Source organism: Panthera onca, chromosome C1 (genome assembly GCF_046562875.1).
Source record: "Panthera onca isolate mPanOnc1 chromosome C1, mPanOnc1 haplotype 2, whole genome shotgun sequence".
Lineage (NCBI taxonomy): Eukaryota > Metazoa > Chordata > Mammalia > Carnivora > Felidae > Panthera > Panthera onca.
The window spans coordinates 113,096,173-113,123,356 of NC_138346.1; the positions used below are offsets into that span (position 1 = coordinate 113,096,173).

At 41.9% G+C, this 27,184-nt stretch overlaps 1 protein-coding gene across 2 annotated transcripts in view; it reads right to left on the reverse strand.

Moving 5' to 3' along the window:
- Positions 1-24,895, reverse strand: part of PLEKHB2 (pleckstrin homology domain containing B2) — a 48,480-nt gene extending 23,585 nt beyond the window's left edge. The window contains exons 1-4 of one of the 2 annotated variants that reach the window (XM_060623868.2): positions 24,771-24,895; positions 13,443-13,487; positions 2,058-2,210; positions 664-766 (exon numbers count right to left, since the gene is read on the reverse strand). In XM_060623868.2, the coding sequence (XP_060479851.1) occupies positions 664-766; positions 2,058-2,210; positions 13,443-13,479 (293 nt within the window). In that variant the 5' untranslated portion in view covers positions 13,480-13,487; positions 24,771-24,895. The remainder of the gene's footprint in view (positions 1-663; positions 767-2,057; positions 2,211-13,442; positions 13,488-24,770) is intronic. The other variant, XM_060623867.2, reaches the window with a different exon arrangement.
- Between the last annotated feature and the right edge of the window lie 2,289 nt (positions 24,896-27,184).

A 27,184-nucleotide genomic window follows, 5' to 3' on the forward strand; every position in this document is an offset into this window, starting at 1 on the left:
AGAGGAACATGTATGTGAAATGCAGAGCAGGCACTCTGACAAACTTCTCTGGATTATATGAAAATGTCACTTACATATGAATGTTTTAATATAAATGAAAAATCACAATAATCTGTTAGTGAACTCTCACAATGTCCATGGGAGTGATACAGAGTGGCCAGAGTGGCCAGAAAGAAAAAAAACTCTTCCACCCCACCCCCAAATTTCATTTAATCAGTGTTGGCTCCATATCCCTTCTTCAGAGAAGGCAGATGGAATAAGAACCATCAAAGGAAGGGAAAGACTTCATAATACAGATGTCCGTGCTTTTTAAAAAGACATTTACATAAAAAGAACAAGCTCTAAGAACCCATTCAACTACGCCCATTACCCAATGTGCATCTAGAGAAGAAAAAAGAGCACATGCAGAATGACTACATGCTAATACCTCCTGTCATTCCCACTATAACGGGGATCTCGCCCGGACAGCTCTGGAGACACAGAAACTAGGACCAGAGTTATTAGAGATGGAACAAGGCCCTGTTGCATTTCTTTCACACATCCTCTCAGTCACTTATTCTGATGCCTGAAAGAAAACTCCATTCTCATGCTTCTTCCTTCCTGATAACTAGAAATAAAACAGGACACTTTTTAAATTATACACATAAAAAAACCCAAACTTACAAACAATCATCTGTGCTTTCTGCACAAAGACTGATAGTTTTCCCATCTCGGCAAACAATCTGCAGCATACAGTCTTTTGACTTCCCATCTGGAGGCTGAATATCTATGAAACATAAGTAGAATAAAGAAATATTTACATAGTTTTTTTTTCAAGATTTATTCTTACCTAACAGCTCTGATAAGCAAAAGACCAGTACTTCAGAACATTCCAATTACAAAACATCTTTGTCCTGCTCCACAGAACCAAGCACATAAATCACAACTCTGTTCCAATTAAACTTAGGTTCCTTCTAAAAGGCAATTCACATATGGAGATGTACAGAAGAGCCCAGATATTACAAGAATAAACCCCACACAATGAAAAGTGTTACAAAGCATCAGGTAACAGAATACTTACTGCTTTTATTCACAGGAAACACTAAACTGGATCATTGCTTTAAAAGTGAAAATCATATTTTAATTGTGTACACACAATTCATGTGTACCAAGAAATAAGGTCTATGATATTTGAGCTTGGTTTAGGTAGATTTCAACAGCTGGCCCATGGACACTGGTGTTTCAAGACCTAACATGTAGGAGTAAGATGTTACAATACCAATACTTACTACAGGCACATATGCCACTTGTGACTCTTTAATTCAAAACCTATTATGTAAGAGCAGGATGTTTCAAACATCAATGTTTACTAAAACAGATTCTTTATTCCAAACAGAAACAGAGCTAATAAACTGGGAAGTCTATAAATGCCATTAATTAGAAATAGAGGGGTGCCTGGGTGGCTCAGTCAGTTAAGTGTCCAACTCTTGGTTTCAGCTCTGGTCATAATCTCATGGTTCGTGAGTTCAAGCCCCACATCAGGCTTTGTGCTGGTAGTGTGGAGCCTGCTTGGGATTCTCTCTCTCCCTCTCTCTCTCTGTCCCTTCTCCACTCATGTTGTCGCTCTAAAAATTAAAAATCTAAGTCTATACTTATTAAAAATCTGTTCCTTTAAAATGAATATAAGGGATAACTCCAAAAACCAAAGTATCATGGATTTTTAAGTAACCGACTGATGTTGTCATCAATAAGATGCTCGTTCCGAGTCACAAAACCTATACTGCCTATGTTGGTTCCATTCTTCCTGGGGATCCCAGAACTCTGTTTCCCCACCTTCTCCATGGGACAACAAGGAATGTGAACTGCTGGGTTTAATTCAGATGAGAAAATTCAATCTGCCCCAATCATATGATTCATGATTCAAGTATCTAGGTGTCCACCGTGGTTACCTCCCAAATGAAACCCATCTTTGGTCTGCTAATGAAAGCAAAATGAGTAAGAAAGAGGATTCAATTCCCACCAAGAATGGGGAAAGGAAGAGGACAGAAGCCAGCCATGACAGACTCACTTTCACTTACCCCGACACTCGTGCCCCATGCGGATGTTGATGCAGTCCACCGGCATGTGGACCTTATCCTCAACACTCTGCCGAGTTTGGTCATCATAATAAATCAGGTGACCATCTGACCACAGGTCAAACCAATTCTTCTTCCAACGCTTCAAAATAGTACCTGAAAAAAATGAGAGAGATTTGCTTTACGCTAAAACAGTAAGGACTTTATCCTCTAACCCACAGGTAACAGAAACAGGAAACTTTCCTCTGGCCCCATAAGTATACCTGCATACAAATGCCCAGAGCACTACATCAAAATAGAGATGAAAGCAGATTTCTTGGACTTCAAGCTGTATTACAAAGCTGTAGTCCTCAAGACAGCATGGTACCAGCACAAGAACAGACACTCAGATCAATGGAAAAGAACAGAGAACCCAGAAACGGACCCACAAGGATATGGCCAACTAATCTTTGACAAAGCAGGAAAGAATATCCAATGGAATAAAGACAGTCTCTTCAGCAAGTGGTGCTGGGAAAACTGGACAGCAACATGCAGGAGAATGAGCTGGGCAACTTTCTTACACCATACACAAAAATAAACTCAAAATGGATGAAAGACCTAAACATAAGACAGGAAGCCATCAAAATCCTCGAGGAGAAAGCAGGCAAAAACCTCTTTGATCTTGGCCACAGCAACTTCTTACTCAACACATCTCCAGAGGCAAGGGAAACAAAAGCAAAATTGAACTATCGGGACCTAATCAAAATAAAAAGCTTCTGCACAGCTAAGGAAACAATAGCAAAACTAAAAGGCAACAGACAGAATGGAAGAAGATATTTGCAAATGACATATCAGATAAAGGGTTAGTATCCAAAATCTATAAAGAACTGGGATGCAGGGGAAGATGGCTGCGTAGGAGGACTTTGGGCTCACCGCGCATCCTGCTGATCACTTAGATTCCACCTACACCTGCCTAAAGAACCCAGAAAACCGCCAGAGGATTAGCAGAACGGAGTCTCCAGAGCCAAGCACAGACGAGAGGCCCACAGAAGAGGGTAGGAAGGGCGGCGAGGCGGTGCGCGCTCCACGGACTGGCGGGAGGGAGCCGGGGCGGAGGGGCGGCTCGCCGGCCAGGCAGAGCCCCCAAGTCTGGCTGGCAAAAGCGGAGGGGCCGGACGGACTGTGTTCTGACAGCAAGCGCGACTTAGCATCTGGGAGGTCATAAGTTAACAGTTCTGCTCAGAAAGCGGGAAGGCTGGAGGACAAAGGGAGGGAGAGCTGCTGAGCCCCGGACGGCAGAGCTCAGCTTGGCAGGGAACAAAGGCGCTCACCAGCGCCATCTCCCTCGCCCATCCCCCAGCCAAAATCCCAAAGAGAACCAGTTCCTGCCAGGGAACTTGCTCCCTCCACGCAAACACCCAACTCTGTGCTTCTGCGGAGCCAAACCTCCGGCAGCGGATCTGACTCCCTCCCGCTGCCACAGGGCCCCTCCTGAAGTGGATCACCTAAGGAGAAGCGAGCTAAGCCTGCCCCTCCTGCCCCCGTGCACCTTGCCTACCCACCCCAGCTAATACGCCAGATCCCCAGCAACACAAGCCTGGCAGTGTGCAAGTAGCCCAGACGGGCCACGCCACCCCACAGTGAATCCCGCCCCTAGGAGAGGGGAAGAGAAGGCACACACCAGTCTGACTGTGGCCCCAGCGGTGGGCTGGGGGCAGACATCAGGTCGGACTGCGGCCCCGCCCACCAACTCCAGTTATACACCACAGCACAGGGGAAGTGCCCTGCAGGTCCTCACCACTCCAGGGACTATCCAAAATGACCAAATGGAAGAATTCCCCTCAGAAGAATCTCCAGGAAATAACAACAGCTAATGAACTGATCAAAAAGGATTTAAATAATATAACAGAAAGTGAATTTAGAATAATAGTCATAAATTTAATCGCTGGGCTTGAAAACAGTATACAGGACAGCAGAGAATCTCTTGCCACAGAGATCAAGGGACTAAGGAACAGTCACGAGGAGCTGAAAAGCGCTTTAAACAAAATGCAAAACAAAATGGAAACGACGACAGCTCGGATTGAAGAGGCAGAGGAGAGAATAGGTGAACTAGAAGATAAAGTTATGGAAAAAGAGGAAGCTGAGAGAAAGAGAGATAAAAAAATCCAGGAGTATGAGGGAAAAATTAGAGAACTAAGTGATACACTAAAAAGAAATAATATACGCATAATTGGTATCCCAGAGGAGGAAGAGAGAGGGAAAGGTGCTGAAGGGGTACTTGAAGAAATTATAGCTGAGAACTTCCCTGAACTGGGGAAGGAAAAAGGCATTGAAATCCAAGAGGCACAGAGAACTCCCTTCAGACGTAACTTGAATCGATCTTCTGCATGACATATCATAGTGAAACTGGCAAAATACAAGGATAAAGAGAAAATTCTGAAAGCAGCAAGGGATAAACGTGCCCTCACATATAAAGGGAGACCTATAAGACTCGTGACTGATCGCTCCTTTGAAACTTGGCAGGCCAGAAAGGCTTGGCACGATATCTTCAGTGTGCTAAACAGAAAAAATATGCAGCCGAGAATCCTTTATCCAGCAAGTCTGTCATTTAGAATGGAAGGAGAGATAAAGGTCTTCCCAAACAAACAAAAACTGAAGGAATTTGTCACCACTAAACCAGCCCTACAAGAGATCCTAAGGGGGATCCTGTGAGACAAAGTACCAGAGACATCACTACAAGCATAAAACATACAGACATCACAATGACTCTAAACCCGTATCTTTCTATAATAACACTGAATGTAAATGGATTAAATGCGCCCACCAAAAGACATAGGGTATCAGAATGGATAAAAAAAAAAGACCCATCTATTTGCTGTCTACAAGAGACTCATTTTAGATCTGAGGACACCTTTAGACTGAGAGTGAGGGGATGGAGAACTATTTATCATGCTACTGGAAGCCAAAAGAAAGCTGGAGTAGCCATACTTATATCAGACAAACTAGACTTTAAATTAAAGGCTGTAACAAGAGATGAAGAAGGGCATTATATAATAATTACAGGGTCTATCCATCAGGAAGAGCTAACAATTATAAATGTCTATGCGCCGAATACCGGAGCCCCCAGATAAATAAAACAACTACTCATAAACATAAGCAACCTTATTGATAAGAATGTGGTCATTGCAGGGGACTTTAACACCCCACTTACAGAAATGGATAGATCACCTAGACACACAGTCAATAAAGAAACAAGGGCCCTGAATGATACATTGGATCAGATGGACTTGACAGATATATTTAGAACTCTGCATCCCAAAGCAACAGAATATACTTTCTTCTCGAGTGCACATGGAACATTCTCCAAGATAGATCATATACTGGGTCACAAAACAGCCCTTCATAAGTTTACAAGAATTGAAATTATACCATGCATACTTTCAGACCACAATGCTATGAAGCTTGAAATCAACCACAGGAAAAAGTCTGGAAAACCTCCAAAAGCATGGAGGTTAAAGAACACCCTACTAACGAATGAGTGGGTCAACCAGGCAAGTAGAGAAGAAATTTAAAAATATATGGAAACAAACGAAAATGAAAATACAACAATCCAAACGCTTTGGGATGCAGCGAAGGCAGTCCTGAGAGGAAAATACATTGCAATCCAGGCCTATCTCCAGAAACAAGAAAAATCCCCAATACAAAATCTAACAGCACACCTAAAGGAAATAGAAGCAGAACAGCAAAGGCAGCCTAAACCCAGCAGAAGAAGAGAAATAATAAAGATCAGAGCAGAAATAAACAATATAGAATCTAAAAAAACTGTAGAGCAGATCAACGAAACCAAGAGTTGGTTTTTTGAAAAAATAAACAAAATTGACAAACCTCTAGCCAGGCTTCTCAAAAAGAAAAGGGAGATGACCCAAATAGATAAAATCATGAATGAAAATGGAATGATTACAACCAATCCCTCAGAGATACAAACAATTATCAGGGAATACTATGAAAAATTATATGCCAACAAATTGGACAACCTGGAAGAAATGGACGAATTCCTAAACACCCACACTCTTCCAAAACTCAATCAGGAGGAAATAGAAAGCTTGAACAGACCCATAACCAGCGAAGAAATTGAATCGGTTATCAAAAATCTCCCAACAAATAAGAGTCCAGGACCAGATGGCTTCCCAGGGGAGTTCTACCAGACATTTAAAGCAGAGATAATACCTATCCTTCTCAAGCTATTCCAAGAAATAGAAAGGGAAGGAAAACTTCCAGACTCATTCTATGAAGCCAGTATTACTTTGATTCCTAAACCAGACAGAGACCCAGTAAAAAAAGAGAACTACAGGCCAAAATCCCTGATGAATATGGACGCAAAAATTCTCAATAAGATACTAGCAAATCGAATTCAACAGCATATAAAAAGAATTATTCACCATGATCAAGTGGGATTCATTCCTGGGATGCAGGGCTGGTTCAACATTCGCAAATCGATCAACGTGATACATCACATTAACAACAAAAAAAGAGAAGAACCATATGATCCTGTCAATCGATGCAGAAAAGGCCTTTGACAAAATCCAGCACCCTTTCTTAATAAAACCCCTTGAGAAAGTCGGGATAGAAGGAACATACTTAAAGATCATAAAAGCCATTTATGAAAAGCCCACAGCTAACATCATCCTCAACGGGGAAAAACTGAAGAGCTTTTTCCCTGAGATCAGGAACACGACAGGGATGCCCACTCTCACCGCTGTTGTTTAACATAGTGCTGGAAGTTCTAGCATCAGCAATCAGACAACAAAAGGAAATCAAAGGCATCAAAATTGGCAAAGATGAAGTCAAGCTTTCGCTTTTTGCAGATGACATGATATTATACATGGAAAATCCGACAGACTCCACCAAAAGTCTGCTAGAACTGACACATGAATTCAGCAAAGTTGCAGGATACAAAATCAATGTACAGAAATCAGTTGCATTCTTATACACTAACAATGAAGCAACAGAAAGACAAATAAAGAAACTCATCCCATTCACAATTGCACCAAGAAGCATAAAATACCTAGGAATAAATCTAACCAAAGATGTAAAAGATCTGTATGCTGAAAACTATAGAAAGCTTATGCAGGTAATTGAAGAAGATTTAAAGAAATGGAAAGACATTCCCTGCTCATGGATTGGAAGAATAAATATTGTCAAAATGTCAATACTACCCAAAGCTATCTACACATTCAATGCAATCCCAATCAAAATTGCACCAGCATTCTTCTCGAAACTAGAACAAGCCATCCTAAAATTCATATGGAACCACAAAAGGCCCCGAATAGCCAAAGTAATTTTGAAGAAGAAGACCAAAGCAGGAGGCATCACAATCCCAGACTTTAGCCTCTACTACAAAGCTGTCATCATCAAGACAGCATGGTATTGGCATAAAAACAGACACATAGACCAATGGAATAGAATAGAAACCCCAGAACTAGACCCACAAACGTATGGCCAACTCATCTTTGACAAAGCAGGAAAGAACATCCAATGGAAAAAAGACAGTCTCTTTAACAAATGGTGCTGGGAGAACTGGACAGCAACATGCAGAAGGTTGAAACTAGACCACTTTCTCACACCATTCACAAAAATAAACTCAAAATGGATAAAGGACCTGAATGTGAGACAGGAAACCATCAAAACCTTAGAGGAGAAAGCAGGAAAAGACCTCTCTGACCTCAGCCGTAGCAATCTCTTACTTGGCACATCCCCAAAGGCAAGGGAATTAAAAGCAAAAGTGAATTACTGGGACCTTATGAAGATAAAAAGCTTCTGCACAGCAAAGGAAACAACCAACAAAACTAAAAGGCAACCAACGGAATGGGAAAAGATATTTGCAAATGACATATTGGATAAAAGGCTAGTATCCAAAATCTATAAAGAGCTCACCAAACTCCACACTCGAAAAACAAATAACCCAGTGAAGAAATGGGCAGAAAACATGAATAGACACTTCTCTAAAGAAGACATCCGGATGGCCAACAGGCACATGAAAAGATGTTCAACGTCGCTCCTTATCAGGGAAATACAAATCAAAACCACACTCAGATATCACCTCACGCCAGTCAGAGTGGCCAAAATGAACAAATCAGGAGACTATTGATGCTGGAGAGGATGTGGAGAAACAGGAACCCTCTTGCACTGTTGGTGGGAATGCAAATTGGTGCAGCCGCTCTGGAAAGCAGTGTGGAGGTTCCTCAGAAAATTAAAAATAGACCTACCCTATGACCCAGCAATAGCACTGCTAGGAATTTATCCAAGGGATACAGGAGTACTGATGCATAGGGGCACTTGTACCCCAATGTTTATAGCAGCACTCTCAACAATAGCCAAATTATGGAAAGAGCCTAAATGTCCATCAACTGATGAATGGATAAAGAAATCGTGGTTTATATACACAATGGAATACTACGTGGCAATGAGAAAAAATGAAATATGGCCTTTTGTAGCAACGTGGATGGAACTGGAGAGTGTGATGCTAAGTGAAATAAGCCATACAGAGAAAGACAGATACCATATGGTTTCACTCTTATGTGGGTCCTGAGAAACGTAACAGAAACCCATGGGGGAGGGGAAGGAAAAAAAAAAAAAAAAAAGAGGTTAGAGTGGGAGAGAGCCAAAGCATAAGAGACTGTTAAAAACTGAGAACAAACTGAGGGTTGATGGGGGGTGGGAGGGAGGGCAGGGTGGGTGATGGGTATTGAGGAGGGCACCTTTTGGGATGAGCACTGGGTGTTGTATGGAAACCAATTTGACAGTAAATTTCATATATTAAAAAATAAAAAATAAAAAATAAAAAATAAAAAATAATTAAAAAATAAAAAAAAACAAAATCTATAAAGAACTTATCAAAACTCAACACCCAAAAATCAATCCAGTGAAGAAATGGGCAAAAGACATGAATAGTCACCTCTCTAAAGAAGACATCCAGATGGCCAACCAACACATGAAAAAATGTTCCACATCACTCATCATCAGGGAAATACAAATCAAACCACAATGAGATACTACTTCACACCAGTCAGAATAGCTAACATTAACAACTCAGGCAACAACAGATGTTGGCAAGGATGCAGAGAAAGAGGATCTCTTTTGCATTGTTGGTGGGAATGCAAACTGATGCAGCCACTCTGAAAAACAGTACAGAGGTTCCTCAAAAAAGTTAAAAATAGAACTATCCTACAACCCAGCAATTGCACTACTAGGTATTTATCCAAGGGATACAGGTGTGCTGTTTCGAAGGGGCATATGCACCCCAATATTTACAGCAGCACTATCAACAATAGCTGAAGCATGGAAAGAGCCCAAATGTCCATCGACGGATGAATGGATAAAGATGTGGTGTATATATATACAATGGAGTATTCCTCGGCAATCAAAAAGAATGAAATCTTGCCATTTGCAACTACATGGATGGAACTATAGGGTATTATGCTAAACGAAATTAGTCAGAGAAAGACAAATATATGTGACTTCACTCATATGAGGACTTTAAGATACAAAACAGATAAATATAAGGAAAGAGAAGCAAAAATAATATAAAAATAGGGAGGGGGACAAAACATAAGAGACTCTTAAATATGAAGAACAAACAGAGGGTTACTGGAGGGGTTGTGGGAGGGGGGACGAGCTAAATGGGTAAGGGGCATTAAGGAATCTACTTCTGAAACCACTGCTGCACTATATGCTAACTTGGATGTAAATTAAAAAAATAAGAAAAGAAAAGAAAAAAGAGAAGAGAAGAGAAGAGAAGAGAAGAGAAGAGAAAAGAAAAGAAAAGAAAAGAAAAAGAAAGCAGACTCCAATGGCACAAACACCCGTGCTGTACCAAGGCTACATGCAGCTCACGCTAAAGATACTAAGAATGCTGCTAAATTAATAGGCCCAAATTTTCAAAAAAAAGTTCAATAAAACCTTGATTTTGTTAACAAGCACTGGTGAGGATGCAGAGAAAAAGGAACCCTTGTACACTGTTGGTGGGAATGTATATTGGTACAGTCACTACAGAAAACGGTATTGAAGTTCCCCAAAAAATTAAAAATAAAAAGACAATATAGTCCAATAATTCTACTGGGTATTTACACAAACAAAACAAAAACACTCACTCAAAAAGATACATGCACCTCTATGTTTACTACAGCATTACTTACAATAGCCAAGACAGGGAAGCAACGTTAAGTTGCAAAGTGTCCATGGACAAACATGAAAAGGAAGATGTAATGTTTATATACAAAGAAATATTACAGTTATAAAAAAAGGAGACTGTGCCACTTGCAATGACATGAATGGACCTAGAAGGTATTATGTTAAATGAAATAAATCAGATTGATAAAGACAAATACCATATGATTCCACTCACATGTGGAATCTAAAAAAAATATATATGAAATGAGTCAGTCACTGGAATAAAAAGCACAGCATAAGGAGTAAAGTCAATGACAGTGTAATAGTGATGTATGGGGACAGATGGTAGCTACACTTGTGGGGAGCACAGCATATATATATATATATATATATTAGAGTTATATACCTGAAACTAATTGTGTCAACTGTTTTTAAAAACATTTTTTAAATAGAAAATGAACATCTAATATTTTATCTTCTCAAAACTTTCCCAGTACTATTTAACTTTGCTAGACTGTTCAGAAAACATGGCACTGTGAAGTCTCTATATACAGATAACAATAGTATCTTCCACTTTAGGGAAAATATGTTTTTCTTTTTTCTTTAAGGGCTTTCACATCTATTCTTCTCTAACATTCACCTTCCCTTAAAGCCCATGGGTGTGGGAGGGTGGCTCAGACACTGGAGGCACCCACAACCAGGACGCTGACCCCCATCCCGTGTGCATCCCTACTACTACCGCACATGTCCCTTTCAGTTTAAGGAATTCATCCTGTCATTTGTAGGGCTAGGCACTCAACTTCATAAAACTCAAATATCTCTGTCAGCGAGAAGGGAAAACTAAAAGGCCAAGTCACTCCTACCCTTTCCTCACACCCAGACACTAAGTACTATATCCTTTGTTCCCATAGATCCCACTCTGTTGTTGGCAGCCATCATGCACAAATCCCATTCTGTGTACCTCTGCTTATGCTCCTGTGGCTGCTACCAGTGTTAACCAAATAGGCAACACATCAGCCTTCCAAACTTTTTACCACTATCAGGTACCCTCCTTGCTGAGAGGGGCATCCACAGCACTGGCCCAAACTGATAAATAAATGACATTAGCATCCATGTGATTGGCAGCCCCTGAGCTATACAGAAACTACCCAAGAGAGCCACCAAAACAGAGACAGGTGGAATCACTGGATTAGAGAGTTCTACCCAAACATTTCACCTGCCACGGAAGCTCTGACTGCAGATTCCCAAATTAAGCGTCCTCCAGAGCCCAGAGGTCCTAAGGGTCTATGTGGCAATGGCAAGAAAAGGAGCCTGGGAGACCTCTTTGCAAACATGTAATTATCTGTGTACCTCTGCTACCCAGTGAATATAATGCATTTCACCTCATTTTATTTTATTGTGATTGATAGTTCTGCTTTTTCAAAGAAGGAAAATCAACCCACACATTGGCAGATGGGGAAATGGCGTAAATCTTCTGAATATACGGATTTGAGATCGTCATGGACCAGGACACTGGAAAAGTCTATACAACTTATTTAAAAGACATCTATTTTGTGTACGTCATCATGCTAGGCACTGATGGGTGGGGAGGGAGCAAAAAACAATTGTCAAAATGGTCACTGTTCACTTACGCTGACAGGGAGACTGCCCTCAGTCAAGGGCGCAGTAAAGCCTAAGGAGAAAACCAGAGAAAATCCAAAGGGCCAGGAAAGGAAGGCACATATATCCTCAAGGTCTGAGCAAGGCTCTCTTCATACCCTGACAATTTAGGGAAGGACAGGATCACAAAATCCAAGACAAGAAAACTTACACAAAGCCTGGGGCTAGGCTCCAATATGCCAGGACTTTCTTTTTAAAGCCAACATTGTAATGGCTCTCTCTATTCTTAGAATACAGAACTGTCACAGACCTTGAAGGACACCTGGTTCAGCTCCTGGTCTGGGAATGTAGAACTAGTGACAGGACAAATAAGCTGAAAGCTTCTCTCCTGGTAGAAAGTGTGTCAATGTTGAAATGACACAGTCCTGCGTCTGAATACAGGTTTGCTACCCTGTGTTACCAAGTTACCAATTATCACTGAAATTCAATTTCTTCTACTAGAAGAGCTGTTGTGATTACATAATATATGTAAAATCTTTATACCAGGGTCACAAACAAGCTTCACAAATAATAGCTTTTATAAACCATCTAAGGTATGCAGTCCATTCTTCACAGTTAGTCTCCATTTTAGCTAAGTTCTAAAAGTATCCCCCATACAGAAATTTGTATCTCAACAATAAAGAGTGTAAACTACAGCTCAGGTTTTTTCTTGAGTAATAAATGATGTCACTTTTCCCTTAACTCTGCTGTTTCTAGAAGAACAACAGAATAATCTGTTTACTCCTTCTTCAATGAGCAGTCAGTTCTCCCTGCTCCAGAACATACCATGAATTCTACTTCTAGTGGCAGTCTCAGAGATGAACAGACAGTATATGAAAGATCATCACACACACAGATGAGTCTAAGAATGTGAATTCAACTCCATAAAGAATTGAGTCTATTCTGCAGAGTCCTTTTGGAGATCCAAAAGACCTTCTTTAAATAAACTCATTCCCTCAGGTCTAATCTTCATCCCTATAATTAAAGTCTCCAGTATTTCAGAATTTTAGTCACTGTTCAATCTCCAGACAAGACAGGTATTTCCCACAAAAAGAGCAGTACCTCCATGCTAATATATCAGAGCTCAGCTTGGTTACATTCAAGCAGGGCCTCAGGTCAGCCATGAATAATACAGCATGCTAGTGAGAAAAAGAGAAAAACCAGCAGGGATTACCACCATTCTCTGGTTTCTGTCAAGGCAGCAACCAAGAAAGAACTCTGTGTGAACAGAAACACAGCTCACAGAGCTGTAAAATTTCCAAGAGAAAGTCCAGAGCAACAATATTAATAAGACTTTGCTATTTGTTTTTTTGTTTTTGTTTTTGAGAGAGAGAGAGAGAGAGAGAATGCAAGCGGTCAGAGAGAGAGGGGGAGAACAGAATCTGAAGCAGGCTCCAGGCTGAACTGTCAGCACAGAGACCGACACAGAGCTTGAACTCACAAACCACAAGATCATGATCTGAGCGGAAGTCAGATGCTTAACAACGGAGCCACCCAGTCCCCCTATTTGTTTTTAAGTGTGATCTGTTTCAGCAACAGAAATAAATATGTACCCTAAGGCAACACTAAACCCAGACCAAGGTGCTCATGTCCTGTACTTACTCTGTCGCAGCAACCAGCCACTCTTCACAAACGCCATCTTTCCACCTATAAAAAAAGCCAGGTTCAAAGTTACACCCAGAAAAGAGAATGGCCCACATGAGCTGTTTTTCACTTACAACACTTCTGACACCAAACGTGTGGGGTCTTTCCAACATTAATAACCAATTCTCCCTATCTCAGGACACCAACTGGATGTCTACTGATTCAACCCAATTCTGACCTGGAGTTAGCATCCGACCCCACAGGTTCCGGGCTCAGTTCCACAAGAGCGCTCCCACTTTAGACACAAGTCCTGAGTCTCCAGTATTTCTGACCTACTAACTGGGAGTTCCCACAACCTCTCCTCAAATTTGATAATCTGCCAGAATTGCTCACAGAACTCAGGAAAAAGCATTTTACTTACCATTGCCTGTTTATCATAAAGGATATAACTCAAGAAGAACAAGATGGAAGAGTGAGGGCAAAGTGCCTTCTCTAGGCACACCACCCCCTCAGCACCTCTATGCGATCATCAACCCAGAAGCTCTTGGAACCCCGGCATTTAGGGGTTTTAAGGGAGGTTCCATTAGGTAGGCATGACTGATTACATCACTGGCCACTGGTGACTGAACTTAATACCCAGGCTCTCCCCATCCCTGCAGGTCCAGGGATGGGGCTGAAAGTTCTAAGCTTTTTTTTTTTTTTTAAAGTTTATTTATTTATTTTGAGAGAGAGAGAAAGAGAGTGTGTAAGCAGGGGAAGGGCAGAGAGAGAGACGGAGAGAATCCCCAGTGGGCTCTGTGCTGACAGTGCAGGGGCTTGAACTCATGAACCGTGAGATCACAGCCTGAGCAGAAATCAAGAGTTGGATGCTTAACTGACTGAGTCCCCCAGGCGCCCCTGAATGTTCTAAGCTTGTAATCACAAGAGTGACCCTCAGCAACCAGCCCCATTTTGAAGTTATCTGGGGACCCACCAAGTCACCTCATTAGCATAAACTTATGTATGGCTGAAAGGGACTTATTATGAATCACAAGACACTCCTAGCACCTCTATCTCAGGAAATTTCAAGGTTTTATTTTTTTTTTTTATGTTTATTTTTGGAAGAGAGAGAGCACGCACAAGTGGGGAAGGGGCAGAGAAAAAGAGAGAGGGAAACACAGAATCCAAAACAGGCTCCAGGATCTGAGCTGTCAGTGCAGAGCCTGATGCAGAGCTCAAACCCATGACCTGAGCCAAAGTCAAACACTTAACCAACTGAGCCACCCAGGATCCCGGAGAAATTACAAGGTTTTAGAAGTTCACATATTTCTTATTACATCACAAAATCACAGCCATCTCTCCATTCTCATCCCTTTCTGTGTCAGCTGAGGAAGGGACCAAAGCCATTTTACCTAATTGGCCACTTGGCATTTACCTAATACCTCCTCAGTGGGGTCAATATAAACCCTCCCCCCACCTTCCACTCTAGAATTTGGCCTCAACACTCTTACCCACCTTACGAAATCTAATGCCACTCAAGAAACATAAAGCAGCCCCAGGAACACTAAGACTCTGTCAAGGACCTGTAGCTTCTCCTAACATGCCCAGTGTCCTGGGGCTCTGGGGTCTGCTGCCTTAGCTTTATATTTGGTATGCCCAGTTGACTTCACATAGCCCAGTCAGATGTGAACTGGTGTCAACAGGCAGAGTGGCCCGGTCAAAGCAGAACACCAGAAGTCAAGAAAAGGTGCGATAAATTTAACTCCATAAAAATAAAAATCTGAGTGACAAAATAAAAAGTCAAAAAGATAAAAGATTAAGAGAAAACACAGGGTGCCTGGGTGGCTCAGTCGGTTAAGTGTCTGACTTTGACTCAGGTCATGATCTCAAGGTTCATGAGTTCAAGCCCCAAACTGGACTCTCTGCTGTCAGCTCTCTACCCCTCCCAGCCCCCCATCTGTCTCCTTCCCTCCCTCCCTCTCTCTCAAAAATAAATAAACTTTAAAAAAGGAAAAAAAAAAAAACATTTACAATTATATGGCAGCAACAAGCTAATTTCCTGCATGTACAAAACTCACATATAACAAACGATTATCATCAGGCAGTTCACAAAAAAAAAAAAATAAATAAATGAGCAATAAATTTGTAAGTCATTCAATTTATCTCTCAATTCAAGAGACAAAATTCAAAACACAAGTTAACAATATTACCTATCAGATGGGCACAAATGAAAAACACTATTATATCCAGAAAGGAGTATGTATGATGGCAGGAACAAAAAATGTTGCAAACTTTTGGGAGGAAACTTTGACAACATCTATCAAAATTTTAAATGTTCATAAACTCTGACCCAGCGATTTCACCATTACTAGGATTATACCTCATTGATACATGTGCAGAGGTTCACCAACATATCTGTGTATTTGTGGTAATATCGCTTATACTGGAAAGAACTAGCTCCAATCAAAGTGCCCCACATCAGAAGACCACTCAAAGGATACACGCCCTCCACACATATGACAGATCATTTCGCAGATGTTTAAAAGGGGGTAGAACAGTATGTGCTGATACCTGCGTAATTGTTTTGTGGAAGGAAATCAAAGAAACTGCTAAGGATGTGTATCTGAAGAGAGGAGAGAGGCAATGCTGGGTATGTATCAGAAAAGTGACTATTCAGTCCTATTACACCTTTTTTGTGATATTTCAAGCCCCCAATGCAGGGCTTGAACTAACTAATGAGATCAAGAGTGGGACGTTCGAGCAACTGAATCACCCAGCAACTTCTATCCTTTTTTTTTAATCAACAGATTTTAGAGGCGCCTGGCTGGCTCAGTTGGTAGAGCAACTCTTGATCTCACGTGGTAGTGCAACTCTTGATCTCACATCATGAGTTTGAGCCTCGTGTTGGGCATGAAGATTACTTAAAAATTTTTTTTAATTAAAAAAATAGATTTTTTTTGGAGGCTGAAATTATGGGCCACTTTGGTTCTCTACTTTAGCATTTTTAGGTATTCTCTTTAAGGGTTAGTTAGCAAAACAGAGCAAAAGCCCAAGTAGGCACCTGAAAAGAACAAATTAGTCTCCCCACCTTTAATTTTTCCCACATCTAAGTACGGCTAAATTCTCCCCTCTCCAAACCTTTGCAAAAAGAGCTCCACAAGCTTGGTTCATCCTATACTCCAGCATCTCCAAAATCTCATACTCTAAAGGTTCTTAATGTCCTTGCAATTTCTGCCAACTCATGCTATCTGTCCTCACCAAGAAAGGAAGTTTTCCGTCTTTCCCCATTTTTCTCCCACATATTTAGATGCTCAAACAGTCCCAGGTGAATAAGAATCAGAAAGGCAATGTCTCCCCCTTTCCCCCAGTGGATATGCAGGTGCACTGGCAGGGAAACCCACCCTAATCCAAGGCTCTCTGTTAGGCAAAATGAACGTTTTTTTTATTATTTAAACTGGGTTGAACTGGTTTCCTAAAACTTGGAGCCTAAAACATCCTAGAACAATCATTTAGTTCCAAACGGACACCACCATATTTTCATCCAACACATATCCTTTGAGTGCTAATATGTTCCCAGCCTGTGGTAGGCACTAAGGACACAGCAGGGACCAAGCCAAAGTCCCCGTTTTTACGTACTTATACTTTAGTAAAAGCAACAGGTCAAACTTATAAATTAAACAGATGGGTGATGCAATGTTATAGACAGCATTACATCTCGAACAGCTGTGTTATTACCCCAGAACATCAAACCACATTCACTCATGCCAAATCCTAGGTAATTATAGTAAAGTGTCTACCATCATAACATGAATTCTCGGTCTGTATTTCATGTGAAAAAGAAAATATCTGGGAATAGGCCAAAAATTACTAGCAGGTATTGGGAGCTACCAAGTCACAACACGATTATTATAAAACTTGGCTGCAAAGTTGTCCTACAACTTTGCTGGTACTTCAACAGCTGGTGGTTGTGTAAAACTGTGGAGCAATAGAAAAATGTTTCCTGAACTTTTCTGGTAACTTTTTTCTATTCTCAAATGATTCTTGATATCATTTTGACTCTATTTGCTGTCATTCATAATAGTCAAAATGTCAGACCGGTGTTAACACTGGTAAGAACACCTTCATTGGGGCACCTGATTGGCTCAGTCAGTCAGGCATCTGACGCAGATTTCAGCTCAGGTCGTGATCATCATAAGGTTCATGGGATCAAGCCCCGAATCGGGCTCTGCGCTGACATTGCGGAGCCTGCTTGGGATTCTCTCCCTCTCTGAAATCCCCTATTTGCGTGCCTGCTCTCTCTCCCTTTCTCTCTCAAAATAAATAAACATTAAAACAAAAAAAAACAAAAAAAAACTTTCATTTACTCAAAGGTCTTTTAAGAAACTGAGTCCAACAACTTTACATACCTGTAAAACCATTAACAATGCTAGCACCCCTGAAAATAGAGGGTCAAAAATGAAGTTCCAAATAAAACCTTAAAAACCTTGAGATTTCCTATTATCTACCAACTGCATGGGTCAACATCTGAGTTACTCATGTTCTCTTTGGTACTGCCTTGGCGTAAGCCTGGGTTTTACTTTTCAGGTATCTGGCACTCAAGGTATGTCAACAATAGGAATCTGATCAGCTGACTTGGGAATCAATTTCAGGCCATCTGAATAAAAATTCAAAAAGGAAAAAAAAACAACTTCTACATCAAGGGGACATCGTAAACATACCTTTGGTGTGCTTATGTAAAATAATTCAAAACCATTAGAGAAAGAGAAAACTATTATAACAAGGTCTAAAGAAACTTAAACTGGAATTATCAACAGAAACTTGTGACTTTTTGAAAGGGTAATTCTGTGGACTCATCTGGTATCTGGTATCATCCTGTCTATCTTTAGTCATTATGTGGGACAATCTCACATGCACCCCATGTCCAGATTTTTATCTCTGATACTGGTCTTCTCAAAAAGGAGTCTGTGCTCCTTGAAAATCAGCTGGTTACAATTTAGGGACAGGAAACCGCAAGTTGTGCCTACTGTCAAAAAGCAAAGACACGCGGCACCTGGGTGGCTCAGTCAGTCATGATTTCAGCTCAGGCCATGATCCCAGAATTGTGGGATCAAGCCCGGCATCAGGCTCTGCGCTGAGCATGGAGCCTGCTTAAGATTCATATCCTCTCTCTCTCTCTCTCTCTCTCTCTCTCTCTCTCCCTCTCCCTCCCTCCCTCCCTCTCACTCTCTCTCTCCCTCCCTCTCTCTCCCTCCCTCTTTCCCCGCCCCCACCCTCTCACCTGCTCATGCACACTGTCTCTACAAATAAAAATGTAAATTAAACTTTAAAAAATTAAAGACGGTTTCAGGAAGGAATGTCTTTAGAAAGGATTAAAAAAAAACCAACCAGCTGAAGGAAGAGCATCTAATAATGCCAAATCGAAAACAATAATTATAGTTCATTAGAACCAACTGAGGATGAAAGGCATCCTAAGAATAAAATGATGACTAAAACCATATACACTGCTATAGAATGTGTTAGAGAAAGCACACAACTTCCGATATGAGTTTGGATTTCACCCAACTGGGGGCCCAGGGGAGGGGGGTGTTAAAAGAAAGTTTAAACACTCTGACTTGTATAATACCTTCTCCTCACTTGATAATTCAAATGGTTATTATGGTAATAATAAGGGGTATTTGTTGTGTTTACCAAGATGCCACAATTTCTTTTTTAAGACAAAAAGTCTAGACTTCTGAGTTAAGGACTCAAGTGTATAAAACTTAGCAGTAGAGAAGACTGTAGGAATAGACTTCAAACCAGCCTAAAACTTAAACCACTGGAGAGCAGGACTTTTAGGAAACAAACCTGGAATTCACACCTGCAGGAATACACTGAGTCCGGTTACTTGTACTTGCTGGGCAGGCACTCACAAGCCAGTCTCCAGAAAAGTCAAAAAGAAGAAAATATTAAAGCCCCATGATAATGAAAGCCTCCTCAAGCACCCTGTGGGATCTTCACTCTAGTCAGGCAATATCATCCACACAGCACATCTTAGGGGGACTGAGGCAAGGGCATTTTGCCATCTAGCAGACACAGCAAGGTGGGCACTCAACTGAAGGCAGGAAAACAAGTTCTTTATCTTCACTGAAGAGATGTGTATCCTTTGTGACTACTAGCCTCTTCTGTCAGGCACCAGTTTGTTATCACCAGCACCATATGCAGCATATTGCCTCATCAGCCTTAGTCTCAGCCTCCAGCAGCAAGAGCAACCTTGCCTCTGGCTCCCAACCCATAAGCAACATGTATGTAACACAATACAGACTCTCCACACTATGCCCTATAAAGAAGATAAACCAAGGGCAACAAGTTCTTAAATAAGCAGTTGCCAGTACCTGGCTCCTTAAATGACCCACCTCACCTAAGCTGGACCGCAGCTGTATCTGTCTAGAATCCATACCCTGCCAAGCTCCTGAACCCTGACCAGAACAGAGGAGACACTGTCACTCAGTCCACCTGCCTTCAGCCTTACAGAGCACTCACATGTTACTGCCTAAAAGAGGTATCCTACTATTCATTGGCCTAGGCCAATTCCTGATCCTACTAGCCTGCCCTGCCTTGAGAAACAGTGCTGGGGCGGGGGAGGCAGACTTTAAACATCCATTTTTTTAATTTTTCTTTCTGTGTTAAACAAAAATATTACGGTTATGTAAAATCCGTATTTTTATCACTAAACACTGTAATTCACAGGAGAGTTATTTTCAAAGAGAGAAGACACACAGTGATATTAAAATGAGAATCCAAGACAAAAGATATACCAATAATGTCAAGATTACCCATGCTAATGACTGCTTTGCTATTTTCAACATTAAAGATGGATTATTAGGAGCATAAACAGCTAACTCTGCTCCCTCCTGAAATGCAACTAAAATGAGTTAAGGGGAAAACAAAGCATAAATCACAGAGAGACCAGCAGCAGAGACAAAAACAGATGACCCATGTTCAAATCCTGACTCACTCACTTATAGATAACTTTGGGCAAGTTATTTAACTTTTCCAAGGCTTAGTTTCTTAGCCCATATAATGAGAATACCAACACCTACTTGATAGATATTTGGAAAATTGGGTGAAAAAACATGTAAATATTTGGCATAGTGCCTGACATTTACTAAAATTCAAGAATAGGTAGCTGCTCATGCAGCAATTACTATCATCACTATTACTTCCTCACTAGCACATGAATAAAATTTGCCCAAAACATTCCAGAAGACAGAAACACATTAGGTGGCTTCTCAAATGGCTTAGAAGACTTAATAAATTAAGATGCTCTTGAAGGTCAAAATTTGAACATATATACACTAGAAGTAAAAACAAAAATCTTGTAGACAAACAAAAAACATCCCTGAATACAGAACCAAATCCATCTTTAAAGGAACAGGAATATTTTTTTGCCTTACTTTGCTGAAGTCCACATCACTTCATAACTTATTTCAACGCTTCACTATTTATATCCTGGAGCAAGATCTACTGCATAAACTAAAACTCATCAGATAAAAGTCCTGCTGTTGGGTCTCAACAGAATAAAACACCAGCAAACTAGCTGCAAAATACCCACATTACACACATGCCAGAAAACCTATAGGAAGTTTTAAACATAAACCATATTCAACAATTCATATTATTTTTTTATTTATTTTTGAGAAAGAAAGAAAAAGCAAGCATGAGCAGGGGAAAGGTGGGGGGCAGTGGGGAATTCCCACACAGGCTCCATGCTGTCAGCCAGTAGCCCAAGGCAGGGCTTGAGCTCATAAACCATGAGATCATGACCTGAGCCAAAATCAAGAGTTGGACACCTAACCAATGGAGCCACGCAGGTGCCCTTCAACAATTCAAATTATTTTAAATGTGAACTGAAATCATTTTAAAAGCACTGAATCCAAAAGAGATTAATTTAAGAGGTAGAAAGAACATTGCCTTTGGAATCTGTCAGTTCTGAGCTCTGCCTTTTACTAACTGGTATGACTCTGAGCACAATCCTAACCCTCCCAAGCTTCACTTTTCTTCTTACCTGTACAACAGGACACTACTAGTTATCTCATAGGGGGTTAGTGTGAGAATTAAATGAGATAATACGCCCAAAGAGCCCTGTAGGTGCTCCAAAACTGAGAACTGCTATAATTACGTTACTATTTTAAGAAATGCAATTTAGAGTTGCGTGTCTACAACTGACTCATTCACAATATCCTGGTTCCTCTAGTTAGCCCTCTCTGTACCTTAACTGTAAAAGTTCCTACCCTATCAAAGGGAGGAAAACTTTGTTCTTCAAAAACAATAGTGTAGGGGAAGGGCCTGGGTGGCTCAGTCAGTAGAGTGTCCAACTTCGGCTCAGGTCATGATCTTGCAGTTCATGGGTCCGAGCCTGCTTAGGATTCCCTATCTCCCTCTCTCTACCCTCCCCAGCTAGAACTCTTGTCTTTCTCTCTCTCTCTCAAAAAAAAAATAAACCTTACAAAAAAAAATGATAATGTTAGGGGCACCTGGATGGATCAGGTGGAGCGTGCCACTCTTGACCTCAGGGTGGTAAATTCGAGCCCCATGCTGGGTGTAGAGATAACTTAAAAACAAAATCTTAAAAAAAAAAAAAAGTTTTTCTTAATGTATATTTACTTATTTTGAGAAAAACAGAGCATGAGCAGGGTAGCGGCAGAGAGACATAATCCCAAGCAGGCTCCATGCTGTTAGCGCAGAGCCCAATTTAGGGCTCAATCTCATGAACCATAAGGTCATAACCTCAGACAAAATCAAGAGTTGGATGATTGAGACACCCAGGTGCCCCGAAAAAAATTATTTTTCTTTTAAATTATAACCATTTTTTCTTAAGTTTATTTTACTTATTTTAAGAGAATGAGAGAGAGAGAGAACATAGAAGGGGCAAAGAAAGTAGGGGAGAGAGAGAGAGAATCCCAAGCAGGCTCCCACTGTCAATGTGGAGCCCAGGCTCGAACTCACAAACCACGAGATCATGACCTGAATGGAAATCAAGAGTCGATGTTTAAACAACTGAGCCATCCAGTTGCCCCCCAAAAAAAGTTTTTAAATAACAATAATGTAAAGGCAACAAGAAGTCCCAAGTGTACCCTAAATACAGGGGACAAGAATTGGGTGAGCCATCATCACTCAGAGGTCAGTGTAGCGTTGGCACTACAACCATTGGCAGTAGCAACCACTTCTTAACAAGCCTAATACAAGTACTCATCAAAGGGCAGACAAACCAAACAGATAAGAAAGTTCAACTGTCTGTGCCCATGATCAAATTCAGAAGCAAATATACAACCAATAAAACATGACAGCCCACTTTTTATAACATGTTTAATAGTTTATTTTACTATCTGCAGTTTTTTGTAGTTAGAGACACTAACCATTTTTAATTTCTTTACACATCTAGAAAAAGGAAAAAAGGCAGAGGTAAGGAGAAAGAAACCAAATATTCCTGTAGGGTGGCAAACTGGGAAGCATAGCATAGCTTCTAGGGAGAGTCAGGAAAAACTAGTATCTTCCAGAAGAATAATAGGACTATCACAACAAGAGTGGTATCTGTTCTTTCTATACCACTGATGCACACATTTCATAAATTCAGTCCTTGAGATTATTAGGAATTTTACTTACAAAATGTACTGACATCATTAAAAATATGCTAGTGAAGAACCTTTGTCAGATTCTGAGTTATTTCCTGCAGCCTCCCTTAGAAAGCATTTACTGAACACTACCTCATCTGCCAGGATGATCCTCCAACATATGTTGGATTTCTGCCCTCAGAGATCAGATCAGTATGCTGCTGGGGGGGGTGGGGTGTGAAGAGGAGGAGTCAAGTAAAAAAAATCACTACCAGGAAGAGGAAACCCTAGACATTCTCGTTCCCATGTACAGGCTGGCCCTTAGATAACCTGGCTGCACAAGCACATATAGGCAAATATTTTGGTCATTGATTTGTTCAACAAATAAAGACAGCCAAAGTAAACAGGCAGCTAAACAGTCCCAGCTCGGCCCTAATTCCCCTCGTGACTTCTGACAACTCACTTCCTGCACTGGCTTTGGTTTCCTCAAAGACCAGGAGACCCTTTCCTCTCTTTAAATACAAGGGAACTGCCTCCGGCAGTGGCTCCACCCCGTCCTAATCAGAGGAGGTACTTAAAAAAAAAATTCTCAGGGACTTGGAGTCAATGGTGTTGGGAATTAATCACGTTGCTCTAGATTTTTTGGTAGTGTGACAGTCGTACCTCATTCCCTCCACTTCCCTGAAAAAACGGGAACTTACTATTCTTCATTTACAAAGCCTCTTCTATGTAATTTACTCTACATTTGAGATAAAAACAAAAAACTCTATGTCAACACTAAATAAACCCCCGCTGAGGTCCAGAGTTCCTGATCTGGATGAATGAAAGGATCAGATGTAGAAAAAGTACAACCAAGACCCTAAGACTGCACAGCTAAGAGTAGGTGAAACGAAGCGGGGGCCGAGCGCACCCGCGAGTGCAGAGTTTCAATACCGTTCTGGATTCCTTAAAGAGGGTGCGATCTCCGTGCCGGAGGGGAACGAAAAAGAGCCCAAGTCTCCTCGACCAGACAGCCGGCACTAGGACACCCGAGCTGGAGTAAAGACAGCGGGACGGGTGGGAGCACCTGCGGGGAGCGGAAAGGCAGCGAGCCGGTCGGGAGAAACTGCGGGAAGCGGAACGGCTGCGGGAGAGCTCGGGCGGGGCTGGGAGACTCTAGGGGAGGCTCTGGAGGGGCCAGCACCAGGGAGGGAAGAGGGCGCGGGCCGAGGGCAGTCCCTGCAGAGCGGCGCGGAGTTGGGCGGCTCCAGCCTGGTAGAAGCCGAGGGTGTTCGCTCAGAGGGTCGCGGGGTGGGCGGCTCTAGGGAAGGCTCTGGAGGGGCCGACACGGTGGAAGAGGAGGGCGCGCGCAAATGGACGGCTCTAGCAGAAGCTCTGGTGGGGCCGACAACCAGCAACGGGAGAAAAGAATGTGGGCCGGGGGTCAACCCTGAGGGGCGCCGAGTGGGCGGCGCTAGAGGAGGCTCTGCTGGGACCTACGCCCGGGAGGGCGTCCTCTCGGAAGGGTGCGGGGCTGGGCGGCTCAAGGGGAAGCTCAGCAGGGACCGACGCTAGGGAAGGGGAGGGCGCGCAGAGCGGGGCAACTCTGGCAGAGGCTCTGCAAGAACCGACACTGGAGAGGGGCGGGACGCTAGCCGAGAGGGGGTCTTCTCGGAGGAGTACGGGGCTGAGCCCCAAGAGAGGCTCCAAAGGGACCAACTCCGGGGGATGGGGAGAAGAAGGGGCGCAGGCAGGTGGGTCTGGCTCGGGCTCGCCGGAACCAGACAGGGACATTTACCTGCGAACTATCGGGCCGCCGCCGCGGAGCGCAGAAGCAGGGCGACAGAGCGCAAGGACGCCGCTGAGGCTCTCTGGCTGCAAATGCCCCACGCCTGCGTCCTGGCCGCCGTCCAACGTCACACCGCCGTGGCGCATGCGCCTGGCCGCGCGGGGCATGCCTGGAATGGTCTTGGGGGCTACGGCGGAGCCTGGGTATTAGCGGGGAGGGGAGAGGAGGAGAGGGGAGGGGAGCCGAGGGGAGGGCAGGGGAAAGGAGAGCTGGAGAGGGAGGGGAGGGGGCTGGAACATCCTCAGTTCTGCTGGAGTGGAGGGAGGCTTACTTTTCAACTGAAAAGGAACTGTTTGCACCCTGATCTTGCATCTAAATATAACCCTCCAATAAAAAGAGCCATGGCTCCTTAAAGAAACGAGTGGCTCTAGAGGTGGGGCAGGAAAAGTACAACCTAGAGTCTGGAGCTTCATGTAGCTCCAGAAGTAAGGAATGCTCAAAAAATAAACCGTGGAGGCGTGTCATAAGATACGGAAGTCAACCTGAAAGACCTCTCCATGGCCAAATCTGGAACAATTTGAGCAGCAAAATAAGTTATGTATTGTTGGATTATAACTTACAGTGTAAAACAAGCCCTTCTTTTGTAAATAAATGATTAAATAAATTAATGGGGAGAAGAGAAAAGTTTTTTTTTGTAGAGGAATTCTAATCATCCCCCATTCTGAGGGGCTATTAATCTCCACCCACCCACCCACCCCCCAATCTGCATAATGACTTCCTCCCAAAGAGTAAAGTGTGAGAAGGGGGAAAAATAACTTTACAGTGGAAAAACCTGACAAACGCTACTCAACCATGTGATCAAGGTTGACATCAACAGTTGTAGTAAGTCATGTTGGTAATATTTAACCCTGACATGATGTAATGAAAATGTCACTTTTCCTGTGGTCTTCCACCCCAGTGGAATGATGAGAAAAACATCAGGCAAATCCCTATTGAGGGATGTTCCACAAAATACTTCACCAGTATGCCTCAAAACTGTGAAGGTCATTGAAAACAGGGAATGACTGAGAAACTGTCAGGTGCAGTGAGGGATCCTAGATGGAATTCTGGAACAGAAAAATTGACGTTAGTGAAAAAATTGGTAAATTCCAAGTAAAGTCTTGACTTTAATAATAATTACTAGTGATTTTTAGTTTTGAGAATTGTGCCATGGTTATGTGAGATGTAAGCATCATGGGAAACTGAATATACTAATTTTTCTCCGCAAATTTAAAATTATTTCAAAATAAAAATTTTATTTAAAAACAAAGAAGGCAATGGAGGGGGAAAAGAAATGTTAGTTACCTTTACTGAGAAACTTTTATGGTGCTTTTAAGCCCCTGTGGGGCCTCTAAGGTCAGGGTTGGGACACTTCCTGGAAAGTGGCCTGAGGGAATCTTGGGCAACTCTACTCCTGAAAGGTAAGTACTGTGTAAACATTTATCAAGCTGTGCGCTTAAGATTTGTTTTCTTTTCTGTGATAAATAGCAAACATGTAACTGAGTTAATTTATTTATTTTTTTTAAAGATCAAATTGATTGTATTTGAGGATTCATGAATAGGGAAGCATCCTATCTAGCAAATAGAAAGGAACTCCAATGAGCTGTAGAAAAGGAAAGGTTTTTAAAGGTGGAAAGAGGACAGAACAGGAAAATTATTAGCAAAGAATGCAGTTTCAGGCAAGGGTGCCTTCCTAAGGGGATCTATCAAGCAGATTAACTCACCATGCTGACCAGGTAATTCCATATTGTATGATTAAAGGTTACATTCCTGGGAGGTTGAAACTACACTTAGGTATTAAGTCTTGGTTTGGTAGTGTGGAATTTGGCACAAGTGACTCCCTTTGGGGACTGCTCTCTCATTTTTAACATCTGCATGTAAACTCTCTCTCTTTCCACTGCGTGCGCGCACACACACACACGTACATTTTTTAAATTTTAAAAATTGGAGGAAAGGCCTGTAGTTAATGGGCTTCAAAACTCCAAACTGAATTGGCAAGAGCTCCTGTCTTAACCTCGCTTCTCTCTGGGAAAAGAAATTCAGGGTGGGGAGTCCTGTGATGCTTTCCAATCTAATGTTTTGTAAAATAGTGTGACTTAGTAAACAAAGAGTTCAGAGATTGGAGTCTTCTAGAATTCTTCCTGGTCCCACTACCCAAGAATAAGCCTGAGCAAATTACCTGACATCACTGAAGTTCCTGACCATCTGTCAGTAAAGTGATAAGGCTAGCCCTATCTTCTGTGTTAATCTTAGGTATCTTTCAAGGCTTGGAGTTGAAATGTCCCAAAATACACAAGCATTTTGTCTTTGAGCATTGGGGCTGTGGATGACTTATTTCTTCATACTTTTCTGTATTTTCCAAATTTTCTTCAATTAATCACTTG